This window comes from Equus caballus, chromosome 10 (genome assembly GCF_041296265.1).
Source record: "Equus caballus isolate H_3958 breed thoroughbred chromosome 10, TB-T2T, whole genome shotgun sequence".
Classification (NCBI taxonomy): Eukaryota; Metazoa; Chordata; class Mammalia; order Perissodactyla; family Equidae; genus Equus; species Equus caballus.
The window spans coordinates 8,067,283-8,095,024 of record NC_091693.1 but is presented as its reverse complement, the minus strand read 5'-3'; the positions used below and the strand labels follow the sequence as shown (position 1 = coordinate 8,095,024).

Genomic DNA, 27,742 nt, shown 5'->3' with positions numbered 1-27,742 from the left:
GCCTGCGCCGCTGGTGACAAAGAAAGGTCAGCTTCGAGGTCAGGGCGCCACCATATTGGCCAAAGGAGGGTTGGGCTTCTTAGGGACCCAGGAGCACTTGCTTCTCCCCGCCCTACGTAGCCTAGTCCTCTGGTCCACAAAGGATCCAGTCATCCGCTGTACGGGCCAGGTTTCAACATGGCCGCCCCCAGCAAGAGTCTGTCCAGCGGGCGCGGCCATCATACCTCCCTTTAAAGTTCAGAAACCCAGAATCCTGTTCTCGGGAAGGTTGCCCGGTAGCGGCCGACAGCCTCAAAGTCGCGACTGAGTCTGCGCACCCGCCTCTCGGGATGGGAAGAGCTTGTCCTCTGGCGAGGCGGCGTGGTACTGCGATCGATTTGGGGTTATGGGCGCGGATCCAGGAAAAATGGGAAAGGTCAGTGTGAGAAACAGTCAAAATTCGGGACTTTTGTACCATGGTGATCGGACGACTGCGGTGGCCCGACTGGGTCAGTGATGGGTGCCCATAAGGGTCAGAGACGAGGGGATTGAAGGGTTAAGTGATCCGGCGTCTGAGCCTCATGGGGGTTCTGTGGTGGCGGGCGGAGGTTTGTGGGAGTCAGTGGCAGTGTCTGTGAAGAAGATGGATTGGGAGTACGTGGGAATCAATAAATGAGGGTTCTTGATTGGCAGAGTGCGTGGGGGCCAGTATAGTGGTCTTCAGGGGTCTGGGGCTAAGTGGGGTTCTTCAAAGTCCCTGATTTGAACAGCATTAGGGCTCGGTGATGAGAAGCCTGAGGGAATCAGTGATTGGATATTCTGAGTTCTGTTGGGGTACCTGGAACTGGTGATTGTGGAAACTTTGAGGTTCAGTGATTAGTGGGTCAATGGGCATCAATGTTTGGAGAAATGCTCTAGGCCATCAGTGGTTGAGACTTCCTTTAGATCATCGATGGGGGGATCTGAGGGTATTAGTGATTAGACTTTTGTAGATTAAGGAATGGGGAATGGAGGGATCAATGGGGTTAGTGATTGGGACTGCCAGTAACTGTGGGAGGAGGTGGGACTGTGAGGGTCAGCGATTGATCCCCAGTCACTGGGATCATCGGAGAGCAGTGTGGGTTCGTGCTCTGGGATCTGTGTAATTCACTGTTTGTCCATCAGAATGGACCAGTGAGCTTTATAGGCACTGACTAGTGGTCTTTGATGGTCATATTTGAACATGTGGGGATATCAGTGACTTCAGGGACCTCTGGGGATTGTAGATTAGGGACACTATGTGTGTCCATGACAAGGAGGCTTAATGGGGGTTGGTGTTGAGGAGGCTTGTGAAATTCAGAGGTCGGGGATGGGAGAGTCAAGGATTTGAGGCTGCAAGCCTGCATAATGGGATCACACTTCACCCCTGTGACCCTCCCCAGCTGATGGGGAGCCAGTTCGGTCCAGTCCCTCAGGGCCAAAGCCCACCTCAAAACTCTTCTTGAAACCTCTCTCCCCGTTCTTCTATTGTTCCCCACATTAAGAAAGGTGCTTTGAAAGGATCAAGTATTAAACTTATCTAAAGTAACGTGTTAATAAAGGTGTGGCATCTATTGCTCGTGGCAAGAATTTAATGCATATTTCTTCTAATGTTTCCTTTAAGGTTCTTTCTGGCAAAAGAAATGACATGTCCATCTGTGACAGCATCCCAAGAGTGAGCCTGGTTTCTGGAAACCTATTTTGACTCCATGACAGCTAGGATGGATGTGGCCTTGCCTGTGGTTAGAAAACGAAGAATTTACTGAGTAAGTATCTACGCTGATATTGTAAAAGATTTGGCTGAAGGAGTAAACTTTGAGAGTGTTTGGAAAATACTTTTATCTAGGCTCAACTTAAAAATAATGTTCTAACCAACAGAAAAAAAAGGTAATTATGTGAGGTGATGGAGGTGTTAACTAACCCTATTGTGGTAATCATTTTGCAATATATACATGTGTCAAATCATGGTGTTGTACACCTTAAACTTACACAATGGCATATGTCAATTATTTCTTAATAAGGCTGGGGGGAAAAGAGAAAACGAAATAAACTACATAAGGAAAAGAAACTAGATCTGGAAGTTACTATGTTCTGAGAATCTTTTTGCCTAGTTCTGTATTTTTTAGGCATAGCACATTTGACCTCCATGAATCTGTTACTTATAAAATCCTGGTAGAACAATTCGATAAGGATAAAACTGCAACAATAACCGCAAAAACAGAACTTAAAGCTACTTTTAGAAACTGCTCCTCACTAAAATTAAAGTCAAACTACTGGTGATTAAGATGGGCTGAGCCAAGAGTACAAATAAAATGAAAAGAGATTTTGACCCTTAGCTTAATGAAAGGATGAAATGCTGAAACAATATTTCAATTGTTTTTTAAAGTATTATATTCAATCCTTAAGTAGTCTTCAGACAAAGCATAATGACTGTAACATCTTAAGAAACAAAGGAAGCTGAGAGGTAGGGCAGATAACATCTTTCAGAAGCCATACGTGTCAAGCTTTAGTTTTTAGAGCAGACAGTTCCTGTTTTTCAATTGCACAGAATCAAAGACAGGTAGCTACTTTGATGCAGAAGTCATGAGCTTGGGGACGGAGTTGGGGCATCTTCTTTTTTTTTTTTTTTTTTTTAAAGATTTTATTTTTTCCTTTTTCTCCCCAAAGCCCCCCGGTACATAGTTGTATATTCTTCGTTGTGGCTCCTTCTAGTTGTGGCATGTGGGACGCTGCCTCAGCGTGGTTTGATGAGCAGTGTCATGTCCGCACCCAGGATACGAACCAACGAAACACTGGGCCGCCTGCAGCGAGCGCGCGAACTTAACCGCTGGACCACGGGGCCAGCCCCAGGGGCATCTTCTTTTTCTTGTGGCTATTTTCCTTCATCACCTGCACTGTGTTCAGTGCCAGGTTTGGGAGCAAATAATTTTTCTTTTTAAAATTTTTAACATAAGCCTTTTATTGAGATAGAAGCTACATGCAAAATAGACATAAATATACAGCTTAATGAATTGTCGCAAAGGGAACACCCCTAGGTAATGCACTCAGATCAGAAAGCAGAGCACTGTAGCACCCTGACAGCCCCCGCGATACCCCCTCCCAGTCACTTCCCTGCCAAGGGGAACCATTCTCCTAACTTCTCACATCACAGATTAATTTTACATGTTTTGGATAATTAAATGGAACATTCATACCTAGGAGGTGGGGGCAGGGGGAGTATGTGCCTCTGTATGAAAAAAAGTTTTCAAGTTTGAATGCAGATTATTTCATTTTATTTATAGTGTTTCCCCAGATCATTAGATATTCTTTTGTAACACACATACAGTCAAGTATGCTTATTTTAAGGGTACAGCTCATTGAATTTTTACAGTACAGAGAACCATGTAAACACAACCTAATCAAGATACACATCATCTCTTACACCCCGAAGGCTTCCTTATCGGTCAATACCCATTGCCACCCCTGGGTCTAATACAATGGGTTGGTTATAATTTTTAACTTGAATTAGATGGAATCATAGAAATAATCTGAAGCCAAAAGATTAATACTATGAGGAAGTTTTATCTGAAATTCTGAAGCCAGAGAAACAGCAGGAGAAAATTCTGACCTGTAGCCCTTGGCCATTTGAGATTACCTGTTTTCTGTTATTCCTTCTGGAAACCAAAAGCACGCACAATGAAGTGGACCCTGAAGGTCCGGTTGGACTTGGAGGCAGAGTCCTGTTAATGAAGCTGACAGGCTGAGGATGGCTCTTCTCTGGAGGCAGTTTGGATGGGGAGCTCAGAGCCCCCTGGTCAGAATCTCTTAGCTTTTGGAGACTGACCATTGGCTGCAGAGACCTGAGTAAAGCAGCTTGAAAAGAGCTTCTAGAGGGGCTGCCTGCCCTGGGGCCAAGATGCAGTGGCTCCAAAACTGCAGAGTATTCTGAAAGGAGTCCTTCTCAGGGAACCTGGAAGATCGGGTGAATTCACTTGGATCGAGACTTCTCCTCTGTGCCTCAGATGTGCAACCTGACATATCTGGGAAAGCAGCTAACCTCCTCCTTTGACTCACAGCTCTTCCCATCTTGCTCAACTTTCCACAAACATAAGAAATTTTTGTTTTTAAATAATTTCAGCTTAGAAAAGTTGCAAGAATAGTACAAAAATCCCTGTTATACCCTTCACCCAGGTTCTGCATTGTTAACATTTCCTATATATGCAGATAATTTCATTTTCTCGCTATATTTATATATATTTTAATTTTTTTTTTCTGAACCATCTAATAACAAGCTGCAGACATGATGGCCCTTCACCCTGCTGTGTATTTCCTGAGTACAAGGACATTGTCTTATATGACCACAATATAGTTACCAAAAGCAGGAAAGTTAACCCTGAAACAGTATTATTATTTTTATTGTTGTTATAGTAGTATAGTCCACAGACCTTATTTAGATTTCTCCAGTTGTCCCAATAATGTTCTTTATAGCAGTTCTTTTTTCTGGTTCAGGATTTATTCCAGGATTACATGTTGCATTTAGTTGTCCTATCTCTTTAGACTCCTTTAATTTGGAATGTTCTCTCAGTCGTTTTTTGCCCTTTTCACCTTGACGTTTTGAGGAGTACAGCCCAGCTACTTTGATAGAATGTCCTTCAATTTGAGTTTTTCTGATTTTTCCTCATGATTAGAGTCATGTACATTTTCGACAGGAACACCACAGAAGTGACGTTATGTCCTCAATGTACCATATCAGGAGATGCGTGATGTTGGTTTGTCACAGTGCTGGTAATGTTAACTTTGATCACTTGGTTAAGGTTATGTCCACCAGGGTTCTCCTCTATAAAGTTCTGTTAATAAGTGTCTTATGGGGAGATATTTTATGACTATGTAAATAACCTCAAACTTTCATTCACTAGTGTTAGTATCCGTTAATGATTCTTGCCTGAATCAATTACTACTATTATGGTTGCCAAATGGTGATTTTCTAATTGCATCATTCCTTCTACATTTGAGCTTTCGCTTAGCCCCCATGTATTTATCAGTACAAATGTAATAGTGTGTCCTAGTTACATGTAAAATATGAGCTGCACATTGGAAACTTACAAAGCTGGTTAAAATGTTGAGTTCGAACATGAGCCAGAGCTCAGACCTTCTTATCTCAAAGAAAACATTGTAGGAGATTGACTAGTTATAAAGAGATGTCAGATCACGTGACAAAATGACTCACACAGACAGGAAGCCTCTAGGGTCCCACCCTGGGCCAGATAGATTTCTGCAGTGCTGTCACGATGAAAGATTGGGATCTGGAGAAGGAAAAGAAATGAACTGTCAGAAACGTGATAGAACTGTCAAAACCTGATGAAATGATCCATATATGTTATAAAACTTAAGCCATGGTTTTGTTTATTGTGTGACAGTGAATCATACTGTATGTGTTTTTAATCAAGATGGAAAAGGTCAGATGAGATAATATAGGATAGTGTCTTCAATTGAGCCAAATTGTGGGTAGTTTTCTGTGGTTTCCTTTTCTGTCTTGATTAAACATTTAATGGAGGAAGTTAGAAAATATACATATGAAAAATGGAAGGAATCAATAAATATAAAAGGAGAAATTGAGTTTAAAAAGGAAAAAGGGAAAACTGATAAATCTAATTTTTAAGAAAATCAATAATGTAGATAAACCATTAGCAGACCTTATGGAGTCAGGAGGAAAGTAACAGATACATAAATAGGAATGCAAATAGGAGAATAACCATATCATTAAATAATATTTTTGTAAAACTTTACGTTAATGTATTTCCAGGTTGGCATGCAAAGAATAATTTTCTAGTAATATGTGGATATAAAAAGTTTCCATACAGGGGCTGGCCCCGTGGCCGAGTGGTTAAGTTCGCGCGCTCCGCTGCAGGCGGCCCAGTGTTTCGTTGGTTCGAATCCTGGGCGCAGACATGGCACTGCTCATCAGACCACGCTGAGGCAGCGTCCCATATGCCACAACTAGAAGGACCCACGACGAAGAATATACAACTATGTACCGGGGGGCTTTGGGGAGAAAAAGTTAAAAAAAAATAAAATCTTTAAAAAAAAAAAAAAAGTTTCCATACAAAGAGAAAGAAAATTAAGCAGTCCATAGTTGTGAAAGTTTGAAATGGTGAAAAAGATTCCTGCCCACCCCACCTCCTGCCAGCCTCTATTTCTCCTCTCAAAAAAAGGCAACTCTCAGGCTTAGAGAGTTCAGTTGGTGATTTCTTATAGAGCCTGGAAGTAACTTCCAAGTAACATTTCTTCAAATAGGTAAACTTTTCTGGGGAATTTATAAACAAGGAAAGCACTACCAACTGTTTTTATAAAGCCATCATTCTTGTACTGATTGCAAAAACTGGAAAAGATGGCATTGCAAAGAAAACTGGAACCAACCTTGTGAATAAATATGCAAAATCCTAAAAAATTAACAATGTATTCAAGTAGTAATATATTCAAGTACTATTACATTCTGACCAAGAGGAAATTCGTCCTAAAGATGTAAGGTGAGTTTAATGTTATTTGAAGAATTTATTAATGAATTTCACCATATTAGTGAGTCAAAGGAAAGACACCATACAGTTACCTCATAGATGGTAAAAAAAAAAGCATTTGATAATGTTCAACACCTTTTCTGGATTTTTTAACAAAATAGTAAAACTGAACTATTTATATGCTTTCTTAACATGATAAGACCTTCTTTATCTCAAATTGAAAGTCAGTATCAGACTTAATGGCAGAAACTAAGTGTTCCCGCTCAAATGAGCAGCCTGTCGCTGCTGTGACTGCCTTCTTCTAGGTGCCTGTGAGTGCAGATAATCAGAGAGTGAGATAAGAGGTCTAAACTATTGGAAAAGAGAAGAACAACCTATAAGTGTTTGTGGATGAGATAATTATATACCCTTCCCGCCCCCAAAGCTCAAGAGGATTAACTCTAAAACCATTACAGATATTAAGAAAGTTCAGTAGTGGCTGGTTTAAAATGAGTATAGAAAAATAGATTGATGACTTTTCCATTTCAGTGAGTAATTAAGTGGATGAAAATATGCCATTTAGAATAACAACCAAAACCACAATTGACTACCTAGTAATAAATGCAAAAAGAATCAGAGGACCTATGTGAAGCAAAGTATAAAACTGTTTGAGATGTAAAGGAAGTCTTGAATACATGGAGAAGTCTTAATCTTGGATTAGAAGGCTCAGTATTTTTCAGAACTGTCAATATTATCTTAGACGTATTGGCAAATTCAGTGCAAAGTTAAGCAAAATCTAAGAAGGGATTTTTTAAAAATTATAACAGTAATTCTATATTTCATACTGCAAGATGAAATATTTGAGAATAGCCAGGATATTTCTGAAAAATAAGTAATGAGAGGCAACCTGCCAAAGATTCTTTTTTTTTTTTGGTGGGATTGGCCCTGAGCTAACATCTGTTGCCAATCTTCCTCTCTTTTATATGTGGGATACCACCACAGCATGGCCAAATGAGTGGTGTATAGGTCCATGCCTGGGGTCCAAACCCATGAACCCTGGGCTGCCAAAGCAGAGCATGCAAACCTGACCACTACACTGCTGGGCCAGCCCCCAGACAAACTTTTAAACTATGTTATACAGCTTCAGGAGATAAAGGCTGTGACCCAAGAGGAGATACTGAGTTCACTTTTGTGGGTAGCAAGGAGAGATCCATGATCTATCTGGTTTTGAATTTGTGCCTGAGAGCATCCAGATGATGGTATCTGTGTAGTAACATTCGGCTTTTGAGTTCAAAAGTGAGGGACGGGTGACAAGGATGTGTGAGTCACAATCTTGTAGGTAGGGAGAGACAGTAGCCCTTCTGGTGACTGTCATGCTGCTGTCAGGGGACTGACTGCATGGTGGGACCACTCTCCAAGATTGACTCTTTACCAAGAAAAACAGTGATTGGCTTCATCTTCCACCAGATTCTCCCCATAGGTGGTCAGTTTGTGGGAAGGCTTGGGGCTGAGGGAGAAAGGGACCCTTGTTTTCACATTTCCTTACTGAATCAGACCATGTGGCACTGTGACTTTGTCTGCCATACTAGGCCATGGACAGAAAAATTGCTGCAATAATTTTACCTCGTTGTTAAAGGAAATTGAAAAAAAATTCTCCATAGTTTCATCATGTGCACCCAGTTATTGCTTCCTGCCCTTCTTATTTTAGTCTGTGTCTTATTGTGATTTATAATAAGAAATACATATTTGGTCTTCAGTCCCATTTCTGGCACAGAGCTCCTAAAACCCTTGGAATTGCCTAAGTGATAAGAGGGATAAAAGTGTCTTTGTTATTCATAACTCAGCCCCTTTCAACCGCACCTGAGCTTATTTAAATGAGGTAACTTTTGGAAAGGGCTAAGGTTGGGCTTTTAAAAATTATTTTTATTATTTATCATTCCTATTTTCACAGATGAGGAAACTGAGGCCCAGGGAGATGAATTGTCTGGCCTACATTCCCTCAGTCAGTCAGAGGAATTGCTTAGCTTCAAAATTCTGTCTGAGTGACTCCCAGGCTCAGGGTCTTTGCAGAAGGTTCCCCTGCCCCAAACCTGGAGCAGAGCCATCACTCAGCTGTGTCTCCTGCGCTGTCCTGTGCAGGCTGCTCCCCCTCAGGCCCCAGAGAGTATTTGCAAGGGAACTGTTGCGTGCCTCTCACCATGGGGTCTGCTCTTCTTCAGGTTCCCTGAGTGCCCTGTACACCTTTGGGTCCCATCACCTCGCTGGACAGCAGGGCTCTCCTCACGGCCACAGGATCTCAGTCACATCTACAGAAGGCCCTGCCAGGGGCTGCAGCTGAGGGTGAGTTACTGTTGACAGATGGAGCTGTGAAGGCCAAACAGGTCTGGTAAAAGCCTCTGGTTCAGGAGAGGGGAAATTGGGACAAGAAGCCCCTTCCGAAGGAGTCACCCAAGGTCCCAGACCTCTTGCCAGAGCAAAGACTCTTAAGTACAGGAAATAGCATCCTCCCTGAGTTGGAGGCTGAGCAAGACTCAACTTGGTGTCACTCCTGCCAGGGACCCTCCCTGGCTGCATGGTAGGAGAAGGGTTGGCCCTAAGATTTTCACAGAAGTGAGGGAGAGGCAGGGAAAGCCAGGTGTGATAGGCATGTTCTCTCAGGGGGAGGGGACATCTGTCAGCCCATTACATCCTGCCGTCTTGTAGTATGAGATGTGGCCAACTCATTCTCTTGTTGTTGCTGGCCCTTTCTAGACTCTTAGCTGCTCCCCTGTGATTTTTGCCGCCTTTCTTGGCCTCTGTGAACATGGGGAGTTCACTCCTTCCTAACCAAGGGGCAGAAGAATCTGCATTCTCAGAATGGTAGTGGCGGGATCTATGGACCTACTGTATCTATAGATTTTTTTTTTAATTAAACTTTATTTGGAAAATTTGCATGAATATTACTGTGGCCTCCTATGTATCCTTTATCTAGGTTCACACAGATAAAACCACGTTTACACTCTCACGCTAGTCTCCATGTGTGTGTGTGTATATGTGTATATATATATATATATATATATAATGTTGTTATTATAAATATATATTATTTTTATCCTTTTTTTCTCAAGCATTTGAAAATAAGTTGCAGACATGGTGCTCCTTTACCCGAAAATACTTCAGTGTGTATTTCCTAAGCATGAGAACATTTTCTCATATAACTGCAGTACAATTTTCAAAATCAAGCAGTTAACAGTGATTGAATACTATTATCTAATCCACAGTCTGTGTCCCGATGTCAACCGTTAGTGTTGTTTCATAGCACCTTTTCTTTTTTCATTCCAGAATCCAGTTCAGGATCACATGTTCCCTCTATTGACATATCCCTGTAGTCTCCTTTAATCGGGATCAGTTCCCCAGTCCTTGTCTTTCATGAAGTCGACATTTTTGAAGAGGATAGGTCAGTTATCTTGTATAGAGTCACTCAGTATGGTTGTGTCTGATGTTTCCTCATGATTAGAGTCAGGTATGCATTTTGGGCAGAATACCGCAGAAGGGATGTTGTGCCCTCACGGTGCATCATATCAGGGGGCATGTAATGTTATATATCTTGTCACTTCTGATGTTAAGCAATCACTTAGTGTTAAGGTGATATCTTCCAGGTTTCTCAAGAGTAAGGTTACTATTTTCCCTTTTATAATTAATAAATATCTTGGGAGATATTTAGATACCCTGTTTTTCATCCAAATTTGCCAGTGTTTTTAGCATCCTTTGATGCTGCCATTTCATTTAAAGGGGAAAGAAGTGATTTTCCCAGGTCACAGAGCCAGAGCCAGAACCCAGGCCTCTGGACACACATTCGCCAGCACATTTGCCACACCACCACTCAGCTGGAACCCGCAGCCGTGGAGACCAGGCCCAGGCTGAGTGCCAAGTCCAGGAGGGTGGGGGAGGGCCCTCTCCTAGAGGAGCGAGTAGTGAGCCAAAAAGCTGGGTTAACTGTCTCAGCCTGCTGGGCCCCGGGCCTTTCTTGACAGCTCAGTTTCTAGTGGCCAGTTCACTTCTCTCAGAGAACCCCCTCCCCCTCTTCCAACTCTCCTGTAGCTTCCCTCATGATGAAAAAAGGCAGTGGGACAATGAATGACATATGTAAATAATGAAGTGCATGCGTGTGTGTGTGTTGCAGTTACAGATTAGAGTAAGAAACATTCTGCCACCCAAATTGAATCACCAATGGCATTTTATTGTATTTCATACCAGAACTTTTTCTACACGTTTATTTTTTAAATAATGGGTAGGATTGTGGTTTTTTTATTTTTTAAAAGCTTGAGATGTAACTTGCAGAGAGAACAGCGTGTAGCTTAATGAATTTTTCCGTTACGTGCACCCTCGTGTACCCACCACCCAGATCACCATAGAGAATATTTCCAGCGCCCCAAAGGCTTCCCCTGCCCCTCCCAAGCAATGCCCACCCAAAGCCATCACATCGCTCAGGGTTACCTGTTTCTGACCTTCATATAAATGAAATTCAAACAGTAGATTTTACCTTTTTTTAAACTACTCTTTTGACTTACTGATATAACTTGATTAATGTAGTATTTAAGCAAAGAAGTATCTGTGTTTTATTTAACATTCAAGAAAATCACTTTGTATTTCTTCTGTAGAAGAGACAGGAATCTGAGTAGTTCATCTTAACACTATTAAGACGAATTCGTTATTGTGTCTTGTGAACAGGATGTCCCTTAACAAAAGGCACATAGGGAAGAATTGTAAGGGAGCTTTCTGGGGAGAGGGAGATGTTCCATATCCTGATTGTGTGGTGGCTCCACGGGCAAATACATTTGTCAAAACCCATCAAATTGTACAATTAAAATGGGTTCATTTATTAAATATAAATTATACCTCAGTAAAGAAAAAAATTTTTAGGTACAATAAGCTCCCTGCTCAGTCTCTTCCATTACTAATACAGTAGTTAAATGCCACTTTCACACTAACCATGTTTTATGACCTGTACAATATTTCAAAGCATTTTGATACAATTAAGAGATAATGGAGGGGCTGGCCCACTGGCGCAGCGGTTAAGTGCGCACATTCTGCTTCGGTGGCCCGGGGCTCGCCGGTTCGGATCCCAGATGCAGACATGGCACCACTTGGCAGCCATGCTGTGGTAGGCATCTTACATATAAAGTGGAGGAAGATGGGCACAGATGTTAGCTCAGGGCCAGTCTTCCTCAGCAAAAAAGAGGAGGATTGGCAGCAGATGTTAGCTCAGGGCTAATCTTCCTCCAAAAAAAAATATAAGGGATATTTATTGTCCATGAAGAGAAAAGTAAAACATTAACTCACTTCACATTGTAGGGTTTTGAATTTTTCCCTATGTGCACCCTCATGTTCCCACCACCCAGATCATGATGGAGAATATTTCCAACACTTTAGAATTATTCCCTGTTTCCAAAGATGATTTGTCAGTAGGTTAGTGAGAAAGGACTTGCATAAAACAAAGCTAGGAAAATGTATTCATTTTAAAACAATTTTCCCCCTTAGTGTCTTGTGCTCATCACTAAACTAATCGAAAGCTATTCACTTTCCTTAAAAGGAGAAACTCACAATTTTATTCACATTCTTTCAGAGGTTCAGAATGGCTTCTTCGGTAATTTCTTCCTCTCGGAGAATCTCTATTTTTCCTTAGTAGTAACTTGAACAGCTCTTCATCAACACTCTCGCAATCTATAAGGAAAGCAAAGAACAGTTTTTCCCAACTCTAAGATGTTGTCTCTGATTCCTCCTGCCTTTTAAATAATTGAGTAGCTCAGGATGTTGGGTGGCCTTGGGCCTCAGTGCTTATGTTGAGGTAGTTTGGCCTGGTGAACCCTCCATGTTATTACCCTTTGGTGTCTCTAGGCTGTTTTACTAAGAAAGTTTACTGCCCGTCGCCCAGTAGGGATGGTATCGTCTCAGCTGGAAGTTGATAATATTACAGGGATTTCACCTTCAGTGCAGATGAGGGCAAGCTTAATATTTAGGGACACTGAAGTCCTTTTATACTTATGTGATGGTTGGAATAAGTAATTTTTTTTTTAAGTTTGGTGCTGAGCTAACATCTGTTGCCAATCTCTTTTTTTTTTTCTTTTCTTCTTCTCCCCAAAGCCCCCCAGTACATAGCCGTGTATTCTAGCTGTAGGTCCTTCTAGCTCTGCTGTGTGGGACGCCGCCTCAGCGTGGCCTGATGAGCAGTGCTAGGTCTGCTCCCAGCCTCCAAATCGGCGAAACCCTGGGCCGCTGAAGAGGAGCATGCGAACTTAACCACTCGATCATAGGGCTGGCCCCCGGAATAAGTAATTTTTCAATTCTCCAGCTTCCTTGACACATGAAAGTGTATAATTAAATAAAGTCTGTTATTCCAGCTGCGGCCAGGTTTTCCCAGCCTCTTGTAATTAATTTTCCTCCATCTCAGAATTGACCAACTGTAGGAATAGGGCAGTCACTGATTAATGTTGGATGGATTATTCATGATTATGTAAGGAAAACTCAGGAGAGTAATTTGCTAGACCTGTTTTTACAGGAAAGGACACTAGGACAGTCAAACGGTGTGAATGCGCTAGACTCAGGAAAAGCTCTTTTCTTGTTACAGTCTCTTCTTTTTGCAAAGGAGAGGTATTAGTTGCTCTATTTTAAAAGTTGTCTTTCTAGACTCTTTCTCAGTGAGCAAAGCCTGGCTCTGGTGGGAATCAGCTGTGAGGTTGACAAAGTTTGAGTTGTTAATTGTCAGGGCCACAGCTCAAGAATGCCAGTCAGGAGACAAACACTTGTTGCCCCCCTGTGGTGAGATGGTCTTCCTGCTCTCAAAGATGTGAGTCAGTTCTGGTGGATGCAGGACTTGTCTTGTCACAGCTTGTGCTCTTATGCTCCAACAGCAGAATTGAGTAGATGTGACAAACACCATGTGACCCATAAAGCCTAAAATATTTACTATCTGGCCCTTTAAATAAAAGTTTGCTGACCCCCTTCCTTAAAAGGCTTCTTCCAGCTTCATCTCAGTAATATCCATCCCCTCCCCACAGTATGACTCTGTCACCAAGTATTAGTTTTACCTTTTCTGGAATTTTCTAGAATATTCTAGTATATTCTGTCCTGTGTTTGACTTTTTTCATTTGACATAATGTCTGTGAAATTTATCTATGCTCTTGCATGGATGGATATCAGCAGTTCATTCTTTTTTATTGTTAAGTAGTGTTGCCTTGCCCAGTGCACCACAATTTATCTAGTTCTCCTGGGCAGTTTCTAGTTTTGACTTATTATGATCAAAGCTGTTATGAGCATTCTTATACAAGCCTCTGTTGAACAGTATGCATTCCTTTCTCTCGTATATACCCAGGAGTGGGACCACTGGGTCGTAGGGGATTCTGTGTTCAGTGTTAGTAGATATGGCCAAACAGTTTTCCAAACTGGTTGAACCCAATTACAGTCCCATCAGCCATGTGTGAGAGTCTTGCTGCTCCTGTGTGTTTTCAATTCCAGGCTGTAGATTATTGGCACATGATATTCAGACCTATTTATAAGGTTTCTGTGAATGAAAAACTTGAACATTCTTTATTAATATTTTGTACCCGTTTAATTCCTTAGTTCCTAATATGTGGATATTTTGGAAATAGGGAGCCTCCGTGTTATAGTAGTCATATCTAACTACAGTACCAGTTATTTTAAGAGAAAAGATTTTAGTATCGTGATTTTTGAATATCACTGCAAATTCATAGATTTTATAGGCTGAAACTCTGTGAACGTGTGTTCATATGGAACTACTAGGCCGTGACAGTCGTATAATTAGCTTCGGTAGATAAGGCCGGTTTTCTCTTGGCACTCTTCCTGCGTGGTGGGAGCCCCTTGAGGCTGGCTTCTGTGCCGCCTTGCTAGGACCTATCCACTGAAGAAGTGTCCTTGCTTTCTTTTTTTTTTCTTCTCCCTAAAGCCCCCCATTACATAGTTGCATATTCTAGTTGTAGGTCCTTCTAGTTCTGCTATGTGGGATGCCACCTCAGCATGGTTTCATGAGCGGTGCTAGGTCCATGCCCAGGATCTGAACTGGCAAAATCCCGGGCCACTGAAGCAGAGCATGCGAACTTAACCACCCAGCCACGTGGCCGGCCCCTCCTTGCTTTCTAACATTCAAGATTACAGAAGTGCATCTTGTATTCTTTGCTCCAGATGTGGACTGAGCCATTTTCCCAGGAGCTCTGGCTCTTTTTAGTGAAAATCAGTGGTAGAGATCAGAATCTGGGTACCAGCAGGCTTTTCCAGTGGGGATGACACTGCCCTAGGTTGTGTCAGTGAGAACAGCCACAAGAGAGAGAATTTTTTTTCCTGTTTTATTTATTTATGTATTTATTTTTATTGCAGTAACAGTATATAATTTTCAGGTGTGCATCATTGCATTTCTATTTCTGTGTAGACTACATCATGTTCACTACCCAAAAGATATAATTTTAAAAATTGTGAGTTATCCCATTGATAATTTGAATATAGTTCTAACATTAAACATTCAAGAACATCATAAAATACTTATTTACACTCTTAAACTATGATTTACCTTTTTTCTTTTATAATTTAAGGCACTTATTTCTTTAATTAAGCATCTTAATTAAAAGTAACTGTTCTTTGCTCTCATTTGTTGAAAATTATTTTTAATGACAACACTAATAATCTACTGGATGATAACAAGGTTTAGCTTTTCAGTAATTATTTATGTCATAGTTTAAGTAACCATTAGTTTTACTAATGTTATACAGTTATTTTACTTTCCTTTGAGTTCTTCGTAATATTTTCATAAAAGTTATAGAAACCCTTTTCCAGTATATACATGGGGCCAGTTATGTAAACATTTAAAGAGTTTTGTTTTTTAATAACTTTCTGTTCTTACTTGGTAGCAGCTTTTACTTTCTGGGACGTCTATTTTGTGTATCCACATTCTGAGGTGAATGGCACCATTTTTTTCTTCTACCACAGTGATTTAAAGTGTGATTTTTTTGTACAAGATTTACACAGGGAATTTGCAAGTTCCAGGACAAGCCCAGTCCCTCACAGCCATGTTTTCTCTTTCTCCACCCTCCTCCCCCCAATCTCTATCTTCACAGGCCTCAGATCTTTTTCCAAGAACAGCAGAAAATGATTGAGTACCAGGTAAGTGTGATGTTAAGTAGCCTAGTTTCCTTTCTTGGGGAAACTGTTCTGGAAAAACCATATGCATGTCAAGCATATCTACTTTGTCATAGCCCGGGTTCTCGGGAAGACAGACTTGGAGATGGAGCTTTGCACCAGGAGGTTGACCAGGGAGACTTGCGGTACCTGTAAGGCAGTGAAGGAAGCAGGATCGGGCGGAGGGAGTCTTTGAACAGAGGCACCAGCTGAACTTACAAGATGCTTTGGAGCTGGGATGGCCCTGCGTGTTCTGAATGGAGGCAAGGCCTTTGGCCAAGGGCGGTTCTCAAAAGGTCTCAAGCCTGCAGCAGCCACCATTCTAGCAGCTGGGAGAAGTACCTGCAGGGGGGTTTGGCTGGAACACCACAGCCTCCTCTCCACACACCTCTCGGTGTCAAAGTTGCAGGAAGTGTTAACTCCTCTGTACTTTGTGGCCCACATATGTAATGAAGAAAATGCTGAATTTCAGTTAGAAGAAAGTGAAAATGCAAATACTATTTCTTTTCTGGGGGGCAGGAGGATTCCTCCAAGTTCACGGAAGTCCTGAGTATGATCTAAGGCAGCTGCAGCCTGGATCTAGACTGAGGAACAGACGAACTGCCTGGCGTCGGAATTAACTTTTATTCGCCATAAGTGTCTTTGCTGGTTTGGCAGCAAACAGATGAACATCTTATTCCCCAGCAAGTCTCAATATGAGGTGTTCCCATCTTTTGAAGGTGAAGGGCCCTGTGTCCTGACAAGACATCCCCTCAGCCCTGAGTTCCTGCATTCCCACCTCCTCGGAGGCCTTCCTCAAGCAGGGACATCTTTTCTGGAGGCCTGTCCTCTGTCATTTCCTAGGTCTTTTCTCTTGTCCCCCCAGCCACTGTCAGTGCTGCCAACCCTAGACACCATCATGAGTTCCAGACCACAAAGTCCTTAAGCTTTCTCTCCTGGCTGCCTTCATCTCCTGAACTCAGTGATTTCCCTACTCTTGATGTTTCCACATCCTGTTACCCATTCCTTCATGAGTCCAGTGTCCTCTCTTCCCACTTAACTGAAAGTTTTCTGGCCTAAGGCACTTGCTGAGGCTGAAATCAGAGGATGCTTTTTTATTGTTCTGCCAAATGAGACCCTGCCTTTTGCCCGCTTCTTCTGTGTGAAAGGCAGCTCCATGTACTGCTTAAGAGCACAGACCCTGGAACCAGCTGCTGAGTTTGAATCCCAGTCCTTACCCTCTGTATGACCTTGGGCAAGGCCTTGAATCTCTCTGTGCCCCAGTTTTCCCTTTGTGATGGAGGAAAATGGCACTTACCTCAGAGAGTAGATGTGAGAACTGAATAAGTTAATACCTGTGAGGTGCTTGGAACAGACTGGTTGTCCGTATTATGTGTTTGTTATAATCACTGAGGTCTGTCGTTCATGTGAGGGACACTGCTCCCCTACTTTCTCATGACAGCTTCTCAGCATCTTCTGTGGTTTCTCTTTCCTTCTGCTTATCTCTTAGACGTTGGTGTTCCTGTGGGTTTGAACCTTCTCTGGGGCGCCCGGGGGTGTTTCCTCTCTTGGCTGGATGGGGTGAGTCTGCAGATGACTTCCTCATCCGTACCTGAGCCCAGGCCTCTTCCAAGAGCTTCAGACCCCTTTGGCCATGACGTGATCAACATCCACGCCTGGCTGCCCCACAGCACTTCCAACTTAACATGTACAAAGTTGAATTCTTGATTTACGTCTCCTCTTCCCACTTTCCCATCTCAGGAGATGGTACCCTCCCACCAGGCAAGCCGGGACTCTGAGATTTATCCTTGACTTCTCCCCACCTTCCCCCTCTCACACTCAGTCACCAAGTTGTGCTCATTTTACAACCTTAGTGTTTCTTCCATCTCTCTCCTCTTCATCCCTGTGTTTGGTGAAAATGGCCTGGTCTTTGGGTGCAGAATTACATCTTTTCTATTTTATTCTGTTCTTTTCTATTCCATTCCGTTCTGTTCCATCCCATCCCATTTCACCCGACACTACCCCACGCCATCCCATCCCATGCCATCCCATTCCATCCAGTTAGCTCTATTTGGGAACTATTGATCCAGAGCCTGTTACTGAGCCAAGCCCTGTGCTCTGTGATGAAGCCTGATGGCTGCTCTCTTGTTATCATGGTGTGTTGTTCTGGCATCAGAGAGGGTGTCTGGTTGGCACCTGCTCTGTGCCATGGCCTTTGTGTGGGTCTTAGGGTCTCATGTACCAGCATCCATGGCCTCCACCCTGCCTTCAGATCCATCTGCCTGGGCCACTGCTCAGGCGCCACTGTAAGATGCAGCATTCTTCAAGGAGACCTACAGCCTCTTGAGCGTGGAGTGCAGGTCTGGGCTGCTCTGAGCCCCTTCAACCTCTGTGGGGTCCTGTCAATGCTTCTTTCCTTGGGCCACTCCCAGAGGTGGTGCACGGGTATCCCTGTACTGCACAGTGTACTAGAGCTAGCCACCGCACTAATGCCCAGGCACAGGCCCTGGGTCCCCATCTCTTTTTCAGTCCTTTAGAATTGTTTTCCATTTCATATAGATTCTAAAACATTGATTTACAATATTTTTCTACTTAAATAAAATAGGCACCTTTATATAGTGCTGTCATGTGCCAGGCACGGTTTATGGGCTTTACACATATTAACTTATTTAAACGTCATAATAACTAACAGACACACACTGTTATTATCTCCATTTAACAGATGGGGAAACTGAGGCACAGAGAGGTTAAGTAGCTTTCCCAGGGTCACTCGTTTAGTGGCTGAGCCTGCATCAGTCCTGCCCCATAGTCCACGCTTGTAACTGCCCTGCTCCATTGCTCTTGTGTCTGTCAGTCACTGTGAAGGCAGTGAGCAGTGCGCAAGACCACCCCGCGTCTGACACCAGTTGCAATGTTGGAGGTTCCCAGGACCACCCTCAGGTTTGATAATTCACTGGAAGGACTCACAGAATGTTATAATCACAGTTATGGTTTATTACAGCAAAGGGATATACATTAAAATCAGCCAGGAAAAGTGACACTTGGGGCAGAGTCCAGGGGAGTTTCACACATGGAACTTCCACGTGTCTTCTCCCAGTGGAGTTGTGGACAAAGCTGAATTCTCCCAGCAGCGACGTGTGACAATACACACAGAATCGCCAACCAGGGAAGCTCACCTAATCCTTGGTGTCCAGAATTTTCTTTGAGGTTGGTCACATAGACATGACTGACTGCTGACCTCAGTCTCCAACCCCTCTGGAGGTTGAGCTGATGCCTGTGACCCAAAGACCCCACCAGAAGTGACCTTGTTACACTCAGGTGTGGCCCTAGGCCCCCAGGTAAACAAAGACACTCTTATCAAGCAGGCATTCCAGGGGCTCAGCTCTCAGGAGCTGAGGGCAAAGATCAGACCTCTCTTTGGGCAAGTTAAATTCTTTACAATGCAGTCACTTGAAGATATAGCACATGTACTAAAGAAAAACCTGTTTCCTCTACTCACAGGAGTAGAGTTTTTTCCCCACACCAAGCAATTCTCCAGTTCTCTGTGGACACCGACTGGGTGTCCTACAATTTAATTCAATCCAGAATTAGCCCACACCCTACAAGTTAGGGGCTCAGTCTCCTAAGACTGCCCCCCACTTCAGACGCCAATCACAAATCCCAGATTGTCACCTGAACTTCTGACCAACTAGCTGTAAGTCTGGGATCCCCATGACCCCCTCCTCGATAATTTGCTATAATGACTCCCAGAACTCAGGGAAACTCTATATTTACTATTACATGTTTATTATAAAGGATGTCATAAAAGATACAAGTGAACAGCCAGGTGAAGAGGTACGTAGGGCGAGGTACAGAAGGGTCCTGAGCACAGGAGCTTCTGTCCCCTTGGAATGTGGTGTGCACACCCTCCCAGATGAGTTCAACAACCTGGAAGGTCTGGAGAACTTTTACAGAGGTTCCAGTATGGAGGCATGGTTCATTAAATCATTGGCCTTTGATTAGCTCCATCTCTAGTCGCTCTCCTCACCCCAGAGGTAGGGGCGGGGGTGGGGAGGTAAAGGTTCTAACCCTCTAATCACAGAGTTGCTTCCTCTGGCAGCCAGCCCCAGTCCTCAAAGAGTCAGAGCATTAGCATAAACTCAGGTGTGGGTGACAGGGGCTTGTTATGAATGACAAAAGACACTCCTGTTACCCCTATGAGAAAGTTAACAAGGCTGGCCCAGTGGCGCAGCATTAAGTGCGCACATTCAGCTTTGGCGGCCTGGAGTTCACTGGTTCGGATCCTGGATGCGGACATGGCACCACTTGGCAAGCCATGCTGTGGTAGGCGTCCCACATATAAAGTAGAGGAAGATGGGCACGGATGTTAGCTCAGGGCCAGTCTTCCTCAGCAAAAAGAGGAGGATTGGCATAGTTAGCTCAGGGCTAATCTTCCTAAAAAAAGAAAGTAACAAGTGTTTAAGAAGCTTTGTGCCAGGATCCAGGGAGGAAGACCAAATATATATTTCTTATATCACAATATTACAGGTGCCATAGGTTAGAACTCGTGGTTCTCCCTCAGCAGCTATCTGGTCCCAGGGCAGCAGGCTCTTTGGAGAATTTATTCTCTGCACTAAACCAGAGGACTGCCCAGCCAGTGAAATCTGAGGCTTGCCAGGCTGTGAGGCCTTCTTTCCAGACTATTCTATTCCACCTCTGGCTCTCCAACTGAACTCTTCTGCCGCTGGCCTCTTAATGTTAGTGTCCCTTGGGACTCCTGGGCCCTTTGCTCCTCTTGTCTCTGCTGAGAGATCCTGCACAGTTTGATAACTCAGCCACCACCTCTGTGCTGATGGCTGGCACAGCTTTAGCTCCATTCCGGATCTTGCTCCTGACACAAGACTCATGTGTCCATCCCGCTGCCTGCCGTGTCTCCACCTGTGTGTCCCACAGACACGTCCAACACAACACATCCTCTCTGCTTCTGCTGTTTTTCTCGTCTCTGATTTACCACCATCACCCAGGGGCCTTTGAGATACTTGGGTGGTGATCCTTACCCCTCCCCCCCCAGGCAGTTAAGGTGCAGGTTCTGCTCTTCTCTACAGTGGTCCTTCTCTACCCCACCGCTACTGTCCTGCCCGTGAGCGTCATCTTCCACCTGGGTTGTTACAGAGTCTATCCTTTTGCTTCCCTCCAGGTCACTCTTCTCTTTCTGTCCATTTACTTTCTAACTCCCTGTGAGTTTTGTATCTCTTGTAGGTAGCATTGCTTTTTTATCCCGTCTGACAATCTCTGCCTTTTTGGAGTGGTTAGTCATATAGTAAATTACATTATAATTTAATATAGTTTAATATAGATATAATTGAATTTATATCTATCTTTTTAGTACTTAGTTTTCTATTTGTCCCATCTGCTTTTGTTCCTCTGTTTCCTCTTTCCTCCTGTGTGTGTGTGTGGATTAATGGAGTATTTTTTAGAATTCTGTTACTTTGTTTACTTCAGTCCACCTCTTTGCACTGTGATTTCAGTGGGTACTCTAGGAATACACTGTGTATCCTTAACTTTTCAGTCTGCTTAAAGTTACCGTAGTACCACATGACACAGAATGCGAGAAACTCACCACATCGCTTCTAGAATGCACTTTCTACACACACACCCTCCCTTAATAGATTTCTAGTTGTCTTAAGGTCCATCACTCCCAGGCCTCTATACACTCTTCTCCTGTTGCTGAGTGACTTGCTGCCCTTAGGATCACCCTTATACTCCCCCATGCTTTTGTTGATGCTGCTCCCTCTGCAAGGGATGCAGTTTCTCCATCTCCCTGCAGGGAAGACTCAGCCCCACGTATGCCTTAGCTCTGAAGCCTAACTAGACCCTGAAGCATTTAATGGACCATTCACTTCCTGCATGCCATCACCTAGATGTCCTACCATCACAGCTCTTCTGTTGTCACCCTGATGGCTTTACATATTGCTCTCTCTCCAGGCTGTGAGCTCCTTGAGGTCAGGAACCATCCACGACTGTGTCCCAAGCAACCAGCACTGGGTTAAACACACAGTGGATCTTCAGTTGATAAATGACAGTGGCTTCCAATGTGATTGTCATTTTCCCCACCGTATATAGTCCAGAGCCGGGAGTAGAAAAGGCATTCTAGATAGATAAATGAATGTTGTAAGCTCTGACCTATGAACATTATAAAAAACCAGTACCATCCACCCCACCTACATTTTTCCCCCATGACTCAGTGTCATTTCATCTTCAGCAGAGACCTGTGTCATTCAAGGATGTGGTTGTGGGCTTCACTCAAGAGGAGTGGCACAGGCTGAATCCTGCTCAGAGGGCCCTGTACCGGGATGTGATGCTGGAGACCTACAGCCACCTCGTCTCAGTGGGTGAGAACAGCTCCGCCACACAAGCTAGATTATGCTTGAATGACCACCTTCCCTCTTTCAGTTGCTAAAAATAACTGAAGTACCTAGAGCCTCTGAAGTACTAAACAATTTCTATGTGCCAGACACTGTTTTAGCTTTTAAAATATCAACTCATTTAATCTTCATAAGAGCCCTATGAGGCAGGTACAATTAGTACCACTATTTTACACATTTGGAAACTGAGGCAGAAAGGTGAAGTAACTTGCCCAGTGGCACCTACGTAGTACACAGTGGAGCCACAGTAGGACTTGAACCCTCGCAGTCTGGCTGCACAGTGTGCATTCTTAACCCTTCTGTGCTGCCTGGGTGAGTTTGGCTTGACTTTCAACGGGCCTGGATAACTAATTCCTTCTGGGTTCTGGACAAGGTATGTGTACAGTCTCTTCCCAGTACAGAGTCTGTCATGCAGCCTTTTATGCTGCCTGAGTGGCCCTGAAGACCAAGGAGCTCAGCCCAAGGCCAGCATCATTTCCCTGGAACAGGTTATGAAGGCACCAAACCATATGTGATCCTCAGACTGGAGCAGGAAGAAGCACCGTGGATTTGTGAGGCGGCGTGCTCAGGCTGCCACTGTCAGGGTAAGTGATAAATCCAGCAAAAGAAGAGCCATGGGAGGCTGGCACCTTTGGAATTTTGTTTAGGATCCAGTTCTTAGAAGCCTTACAGCTTTGCAAGTAGCTGGAGACATTTCTCTAAGAGCTTCAGCCTTCTTGATGACCCTTCAACCTCTATGCATCCCACCTCCTGTATCCGGTGTCCTTCCTCTCTCTATTTTAGATCTCACCTCTCCCTGTGTGCTTGCTCCATCTCCCTTTCTCCAGAATCCTTGATCTCTCTCTTGAGGTTATCAGTCACCTTCTCTCTCACATTCAGGCATTCTTACAAATAAGCTTCTATGATTCTGTCATTCTTGCTTGTCCTTTCCTATTCTCTATTCTAACAGTTTCCCAGTAAAATGCTCAGACCAGCCTGCCATACCCACAATCTCACTTCCCATCCTTTCCTTAATCTCTTAAGTTACCTCGTAATCCTTTAATTTCCTCAAGTCACAGAGGAGGAAGCAGTGAACTCCAGGAGGTGATCAGGGTGAGTTGGGTGGCGAAGGAGATGGTGGAACTTAGCCCGTCATAACCACTACAATTTAACATTCAGAACAACTCTCCCATCAGCTCTGTAAAATATCCCAACAATACCCATGGTACTCTGAGTATTAGTAGCCCACTCTCAAGGATGCCTCTGAACTTCTGCTTGTCCACAAGTCATGGGCTTAGCAAGAAGAGTCAGTGCCATCTGTTCCCAGATCTCTTTATGCCACTTATACTTGGTGTTGTAATCACATAATTGAATTAAGTATTATAGAAACCCCCAAACCATTCAAGTCATTCTCATGCTTCTCCCCAAAATGATGTCTTTGAAGTTACTACCATCTAGCTTTCACTGGTTGTAGTAGTAGCAGAAACAGCATTAGAATTATTGGTCAGCATTCAGGGTGTGCTCACTATGTACCAAGACTGTTCTCAGCCCTATATATATATATCAACTCGTTCGACTCTTACAATGCCTGTGCAGTATCCAGCCTTTATTACCCCATTTACAAAAGAGGAAACGAGCACAGAAAGGTTAAGAAACTTGTCTAAGAACATATAGCAAAGTAAGGGACCGAATGGGGATTTGAACCCAGGTGGTCAGGCTCCAGAACCAGTGCTCTTAACCATCACACTCCAGTGCCCTCTGGGGTGTATTTTACTTCATTAAACTGTGCTCATCAACTGTCCTGAAGCCATTGTAACCTGGCTATCAGCTGCTTTTCTTTTCCCTCTTTGAAGAATTTTATATAACTGCCAAAAAAAAAAAAATCTAGTCAGCCCTCCTTTATAAGTGTTCTGTATCCTCTATTTCCCTGACTGCAGCTCAGCCTTTTCCTTCCAAGGGGCTGCTACATTTTCTGTTTTCCAAACTTTTCTCAGTGGTGTAACTCCTTCAAAAAAGTCATCCATTCTGGGGCCACATGATGCTCACAACTGGCCTCTTTGCCATTTTGCATCCTTTTGTCCTCCTTGTACCACCCAGCCCCTCATTTTACCACATCTCCACAGTTGTGTCCACTTACCTCTGGTTTTTGTATGGTAAAAACTGAAGGCATCCTTATTCCTACTTGCTACCTCCCCTTCACCCCTGCTCCCCGCCTCCCCATGCAAGTACATGCATGCACATATCTCCCCTTACCTCTTCCAGAGCTTTGCTACCATGTGCTCATTTTGAATCTTCTGTCTCTACCACCCTCTCTAATTGTTCTATCCATATATGCTGGTTTTGTTGTTGGTTTTTTCTTTGATATGATTAATAGCTTTAAATCTTCCTCCCTACTTTTCATTTTCCACTAACATCTCCTAAAATTGAACCCAAATTATTACCTCATGCCTGAATGTCTTTAAGTCTGGGGTTCTTAATTGTTTTTGTGCCGTGGAACTCTTAGGCATTCTGGTGAAGCCTAATAGACCCCTTTTTACATATGAAAAATAAAATAAAATCCATAAGATTACAAAAGAAACAAATTAATAAAATACGGTAATTCTATAAAATAAAGTTAGAAAATGCAATAGCAAAATGTTTTCAAAATATATGATAATAGTGTGGGTGTACTTCCTTATTTATACATTAAATAATGAGATCTAGCATCAGGTGTAATAACTCATGCTGTCAAAGTAGAGATGATTGTAAACATATTTTGAGAAATCTTCAACAACTGTGTGACATGAAAATACCATATTCACAAACTAGTACAAGTCACAGGAACTAATACCACTGTGTTTTGTTGCTCACATTCATCATTGAAGGAAATGTGCAATTGTTGTTAGAGCTTAATGAAAATAAAGATGTGATTTTCTTTCTTATCCCAATTCACACCTCCCCTGATTTCTATCCACCAAGTTAGGAGCTCCTGCTTTAAGTTCTGGTTAGCTTTGTTGATTCCTTCTTTCATCTAGCTCATCTTAGAGCCCTGCCATTTATATTCTCACTAACTAGCTGAATATGATAACCTCTCTGATGACTGCTTTATTAGTGCTTGTCAAACTCTTAATATGTTGGGCAACTTGTTAAAATGCAGATTCTGATTCAGTAGGTCTGGGCTGGGGCCCAGGATACTGCACATCTGTCAGCATATCAGTTCCCAGATGAGGCTGAAGTTGCCCGCTGAGAACCATAGGAACCATTGAGAACCATTGAGTACAAGATGCTGTATGACATTTAAACCCCTTTCCTCTATAACAGGGATTGGCAAACTATGGCCTATAGATTGGCCACCTGATTTTGTGAATGAAGTTTTATTGGAACACAGCTGCCTCCTTATGTTTACATACTGGCTGTGTTCCCACAATATAATGAGAGAGTTGAGTAATTGTGACCAAGACCAAATGGCCCACAAAGCCTAAAATATCTAGTCTGGCTATGTAAGAACATGTTTACCAACCATTGCTCTATAATATCATCCCATCTTCCTCAAAATTATTTCTTTCTGTACTCTATGACATGTTGATTCCATTTGTGCCAGTGTTCTGAGTCTTCCCTACTCATACCACACTCTTCCCTGCATCGGTGCCTTTAGTTACGGTTTGTGCTCTCTATTTCTGTACTGTGCACCCTTTAAATTCTTAGAGCATTTCTCAAGTAGTTTTTATTCCAGATAATAATAATACAAAGATTCATATAGAAAGGTTTGCTGTACTTTCTCCAGAAAACATTTGGCAAGTTAATGTCCAGAGGAAAAGACGACAAGACATACTTTTGAGGCAAGATGCATTCATCAGCAAGAAAACACTGCCCAAGGAAAGAAGCCATGAATATAATAAGTTTGGGAAAATATCACTTCGGAGCACTGATCTTTTTCCTTCAATTCAAAACTCCAATAACTGGGACCCTTGTGGAAAGAGTGTGAACCATAACCTAGACTTGATTGGTTTTAAGAGAAACTATTCAAAAAAGCAAGATGAGTGCTATGGATATGGGAAATTGTTACAGCATACAAACCATGATCGAAGAGCTAATGGAGAAAAACTCTGGGAATGCAGTCACTGTGAGAAAGCTTTCAGCCATAACCCAGCACTTACATATAAACCAGCAGTAAGCAATTCTCTTGTGTACAAACGTAAGAGAGTTCCACCTACAGAGAAGCCCCACACCTGTAGTGAGTGTGGGAAAGCCTTCTGCTACAAGTCTGAATTCATTAGGCATCAGAGAAGTCACACTGGGGAGAAGCCATATGAATGCACTGACTGTGGGAAAGCCTTTTCACATAAGTCAACCCTCATTAAACACCAGAGAATTCACAGTGGGATAAGACCCTTTGAATGTTTTTTTTGTGGGAAAGCCTTCACCCAGAAGTCACACCGCAGAGAACATCAGAGAACACATACAGGAGAGAGACCTTTTGTATGCAGTGAATGTGGGAAGTCATTTGGTGAGAAGTCATACCTCAATGTACATCTGAAAATACACACAGGAGAAAGACCCTATCGTTGCAGAGAATGTGGAAAGTCCTTCAGCCAAAAGTCATGCCTCAATAAACATTGGAGAACTCATACCGGAGAAAAACCCTACGGATGCAATGAATGTGGCAAAGCTTTCTACCAGAAGCCAAACCTCAGTAGACATCAGAAAATTCATGCTCGGAAGAATGCCTATAGGAATGAAAACCTAATAATTGTGGGAAAGCCTTGAGCAAGATACCCTATTTCATGCTATGTGGAGGATTTATCCTTAGGAGAAATCTCATTGATTTAATTAATTTGGACAAAGTGTTTTACAGTAAAGGAAGTCATGCTCCAATAGTGATGGAAAATTTTATACAAAAGATTATAGAAAATACTTTCTAAAACATAAACATGGTCACTCTGGCTTAAGGAAGTTTAAAAATTATTAAATGGAATACAAAATATATGTGAAGAGAATTAGACGTATGTTATAGTATGTTCCGCAGTGAGCCACATAATAAGACTGTTTATATTTTGGAATTATAAATGTGAGTTTAATATAAATTGTGAATATCAAGCACATATGTCACGCAGTATGTAGAATGCCATTCACCAAACTTCCACTCTAAATATCACCACTGTCTTTTTGTGTCTTAACAATACAAAAACAATAATAATAATAATAACATTGTCAACTATTTTAAAAAAAGCTTTGACACATTATACCAGCTACATTTTCTCCACCCTTTTGTAATACATGTAAATAGCTATAACATTTGCTATTGGGCCCTTTTCTGAATAACAAAGCAATGTTTCTTAATGTCTTTTGTTAGCCAAAAGCTTTATTAGATGGTTTTAATGTTAAAAAGGCATTTGTTTTGCCTTTATTATTTTAATATATAAGATAATATATAAATAAATAAATATATTAAATAACAAATAAATATTATTTAATAAATATTATTCATTAAATAAATAATAAATTATTTATTTTGCCTTTATTATTGTTGAAAAGGCAAAGCTAAGGAATAGTTTCACAACCTGATACTGGATGAACAAAATACTATAAACTTGATTACTCAGCACATTCATTATTTGACAGAAGTAGCGTGTCCCTGGCATATTGTGCACTATTCCTATTTTGTTAGTCTTGCTTAAAATGCCTTGCAGCAAGTTAGTAGGAGAGACACTCTTTATATGAGTCTTATAATTCAGAAATGTTTCATGCAAAGACCAATGAAGGAGA

General features: G+C 42.5%; 1 protein-coding gene across 3 annotated transcripts; it reads left to right on the top strand.

The window, feature by feature from the left end:
* On the top strand, nucleotides 1-27,170 carry ZNF793 (zinc finger protein 793). Of its 3 annotated transcripts, none has more exons than XM_001493662.7 (7): nucleotides 1-415; nucleotides 1,622-1,763; nucleotides 8,690-8,810; nucleotides 15,575-15,620; nucleotides 21,859-21,985; nucleotides 22,507-22,602; nucleotides 25,761-27,170. In XM_001493662.7, the coding sequence occupies exons 4-7, from the start codon at nucleotides 15,606-15,608 to the stop codon at nucleotides 26,741-26,743; spliced, it is 1,221 nt and encodes a 406-aa protein (XP_001493712.4). In that variant the 5' UTR covers nucleotides 1-415; nucleotides 1,622-1,763; nucleotides 8,690-8,810; nucleotides 15,575-15,605; the 3' UTR covers nucleotides 26,744-27,170. The 3 variants fall into 3 exon arrangements, with proteins under 3 accessions (XP_001493712.4, XP_005596269.2, XP_070080412.1); XM_005596212.4 differs by having other exon boundaries at nucleotides 19-415; nucleotides 21,856-21,985; XM_070224311.1 differs by lacking the exon at nucleotides 1-415 and adding an exon at nucleotides 576-633 and having other exon boundaries at nucleotides 21,856-21,985.
* Nucleotides 27,171-27,742: the final 572 nt, after the last annotated feature.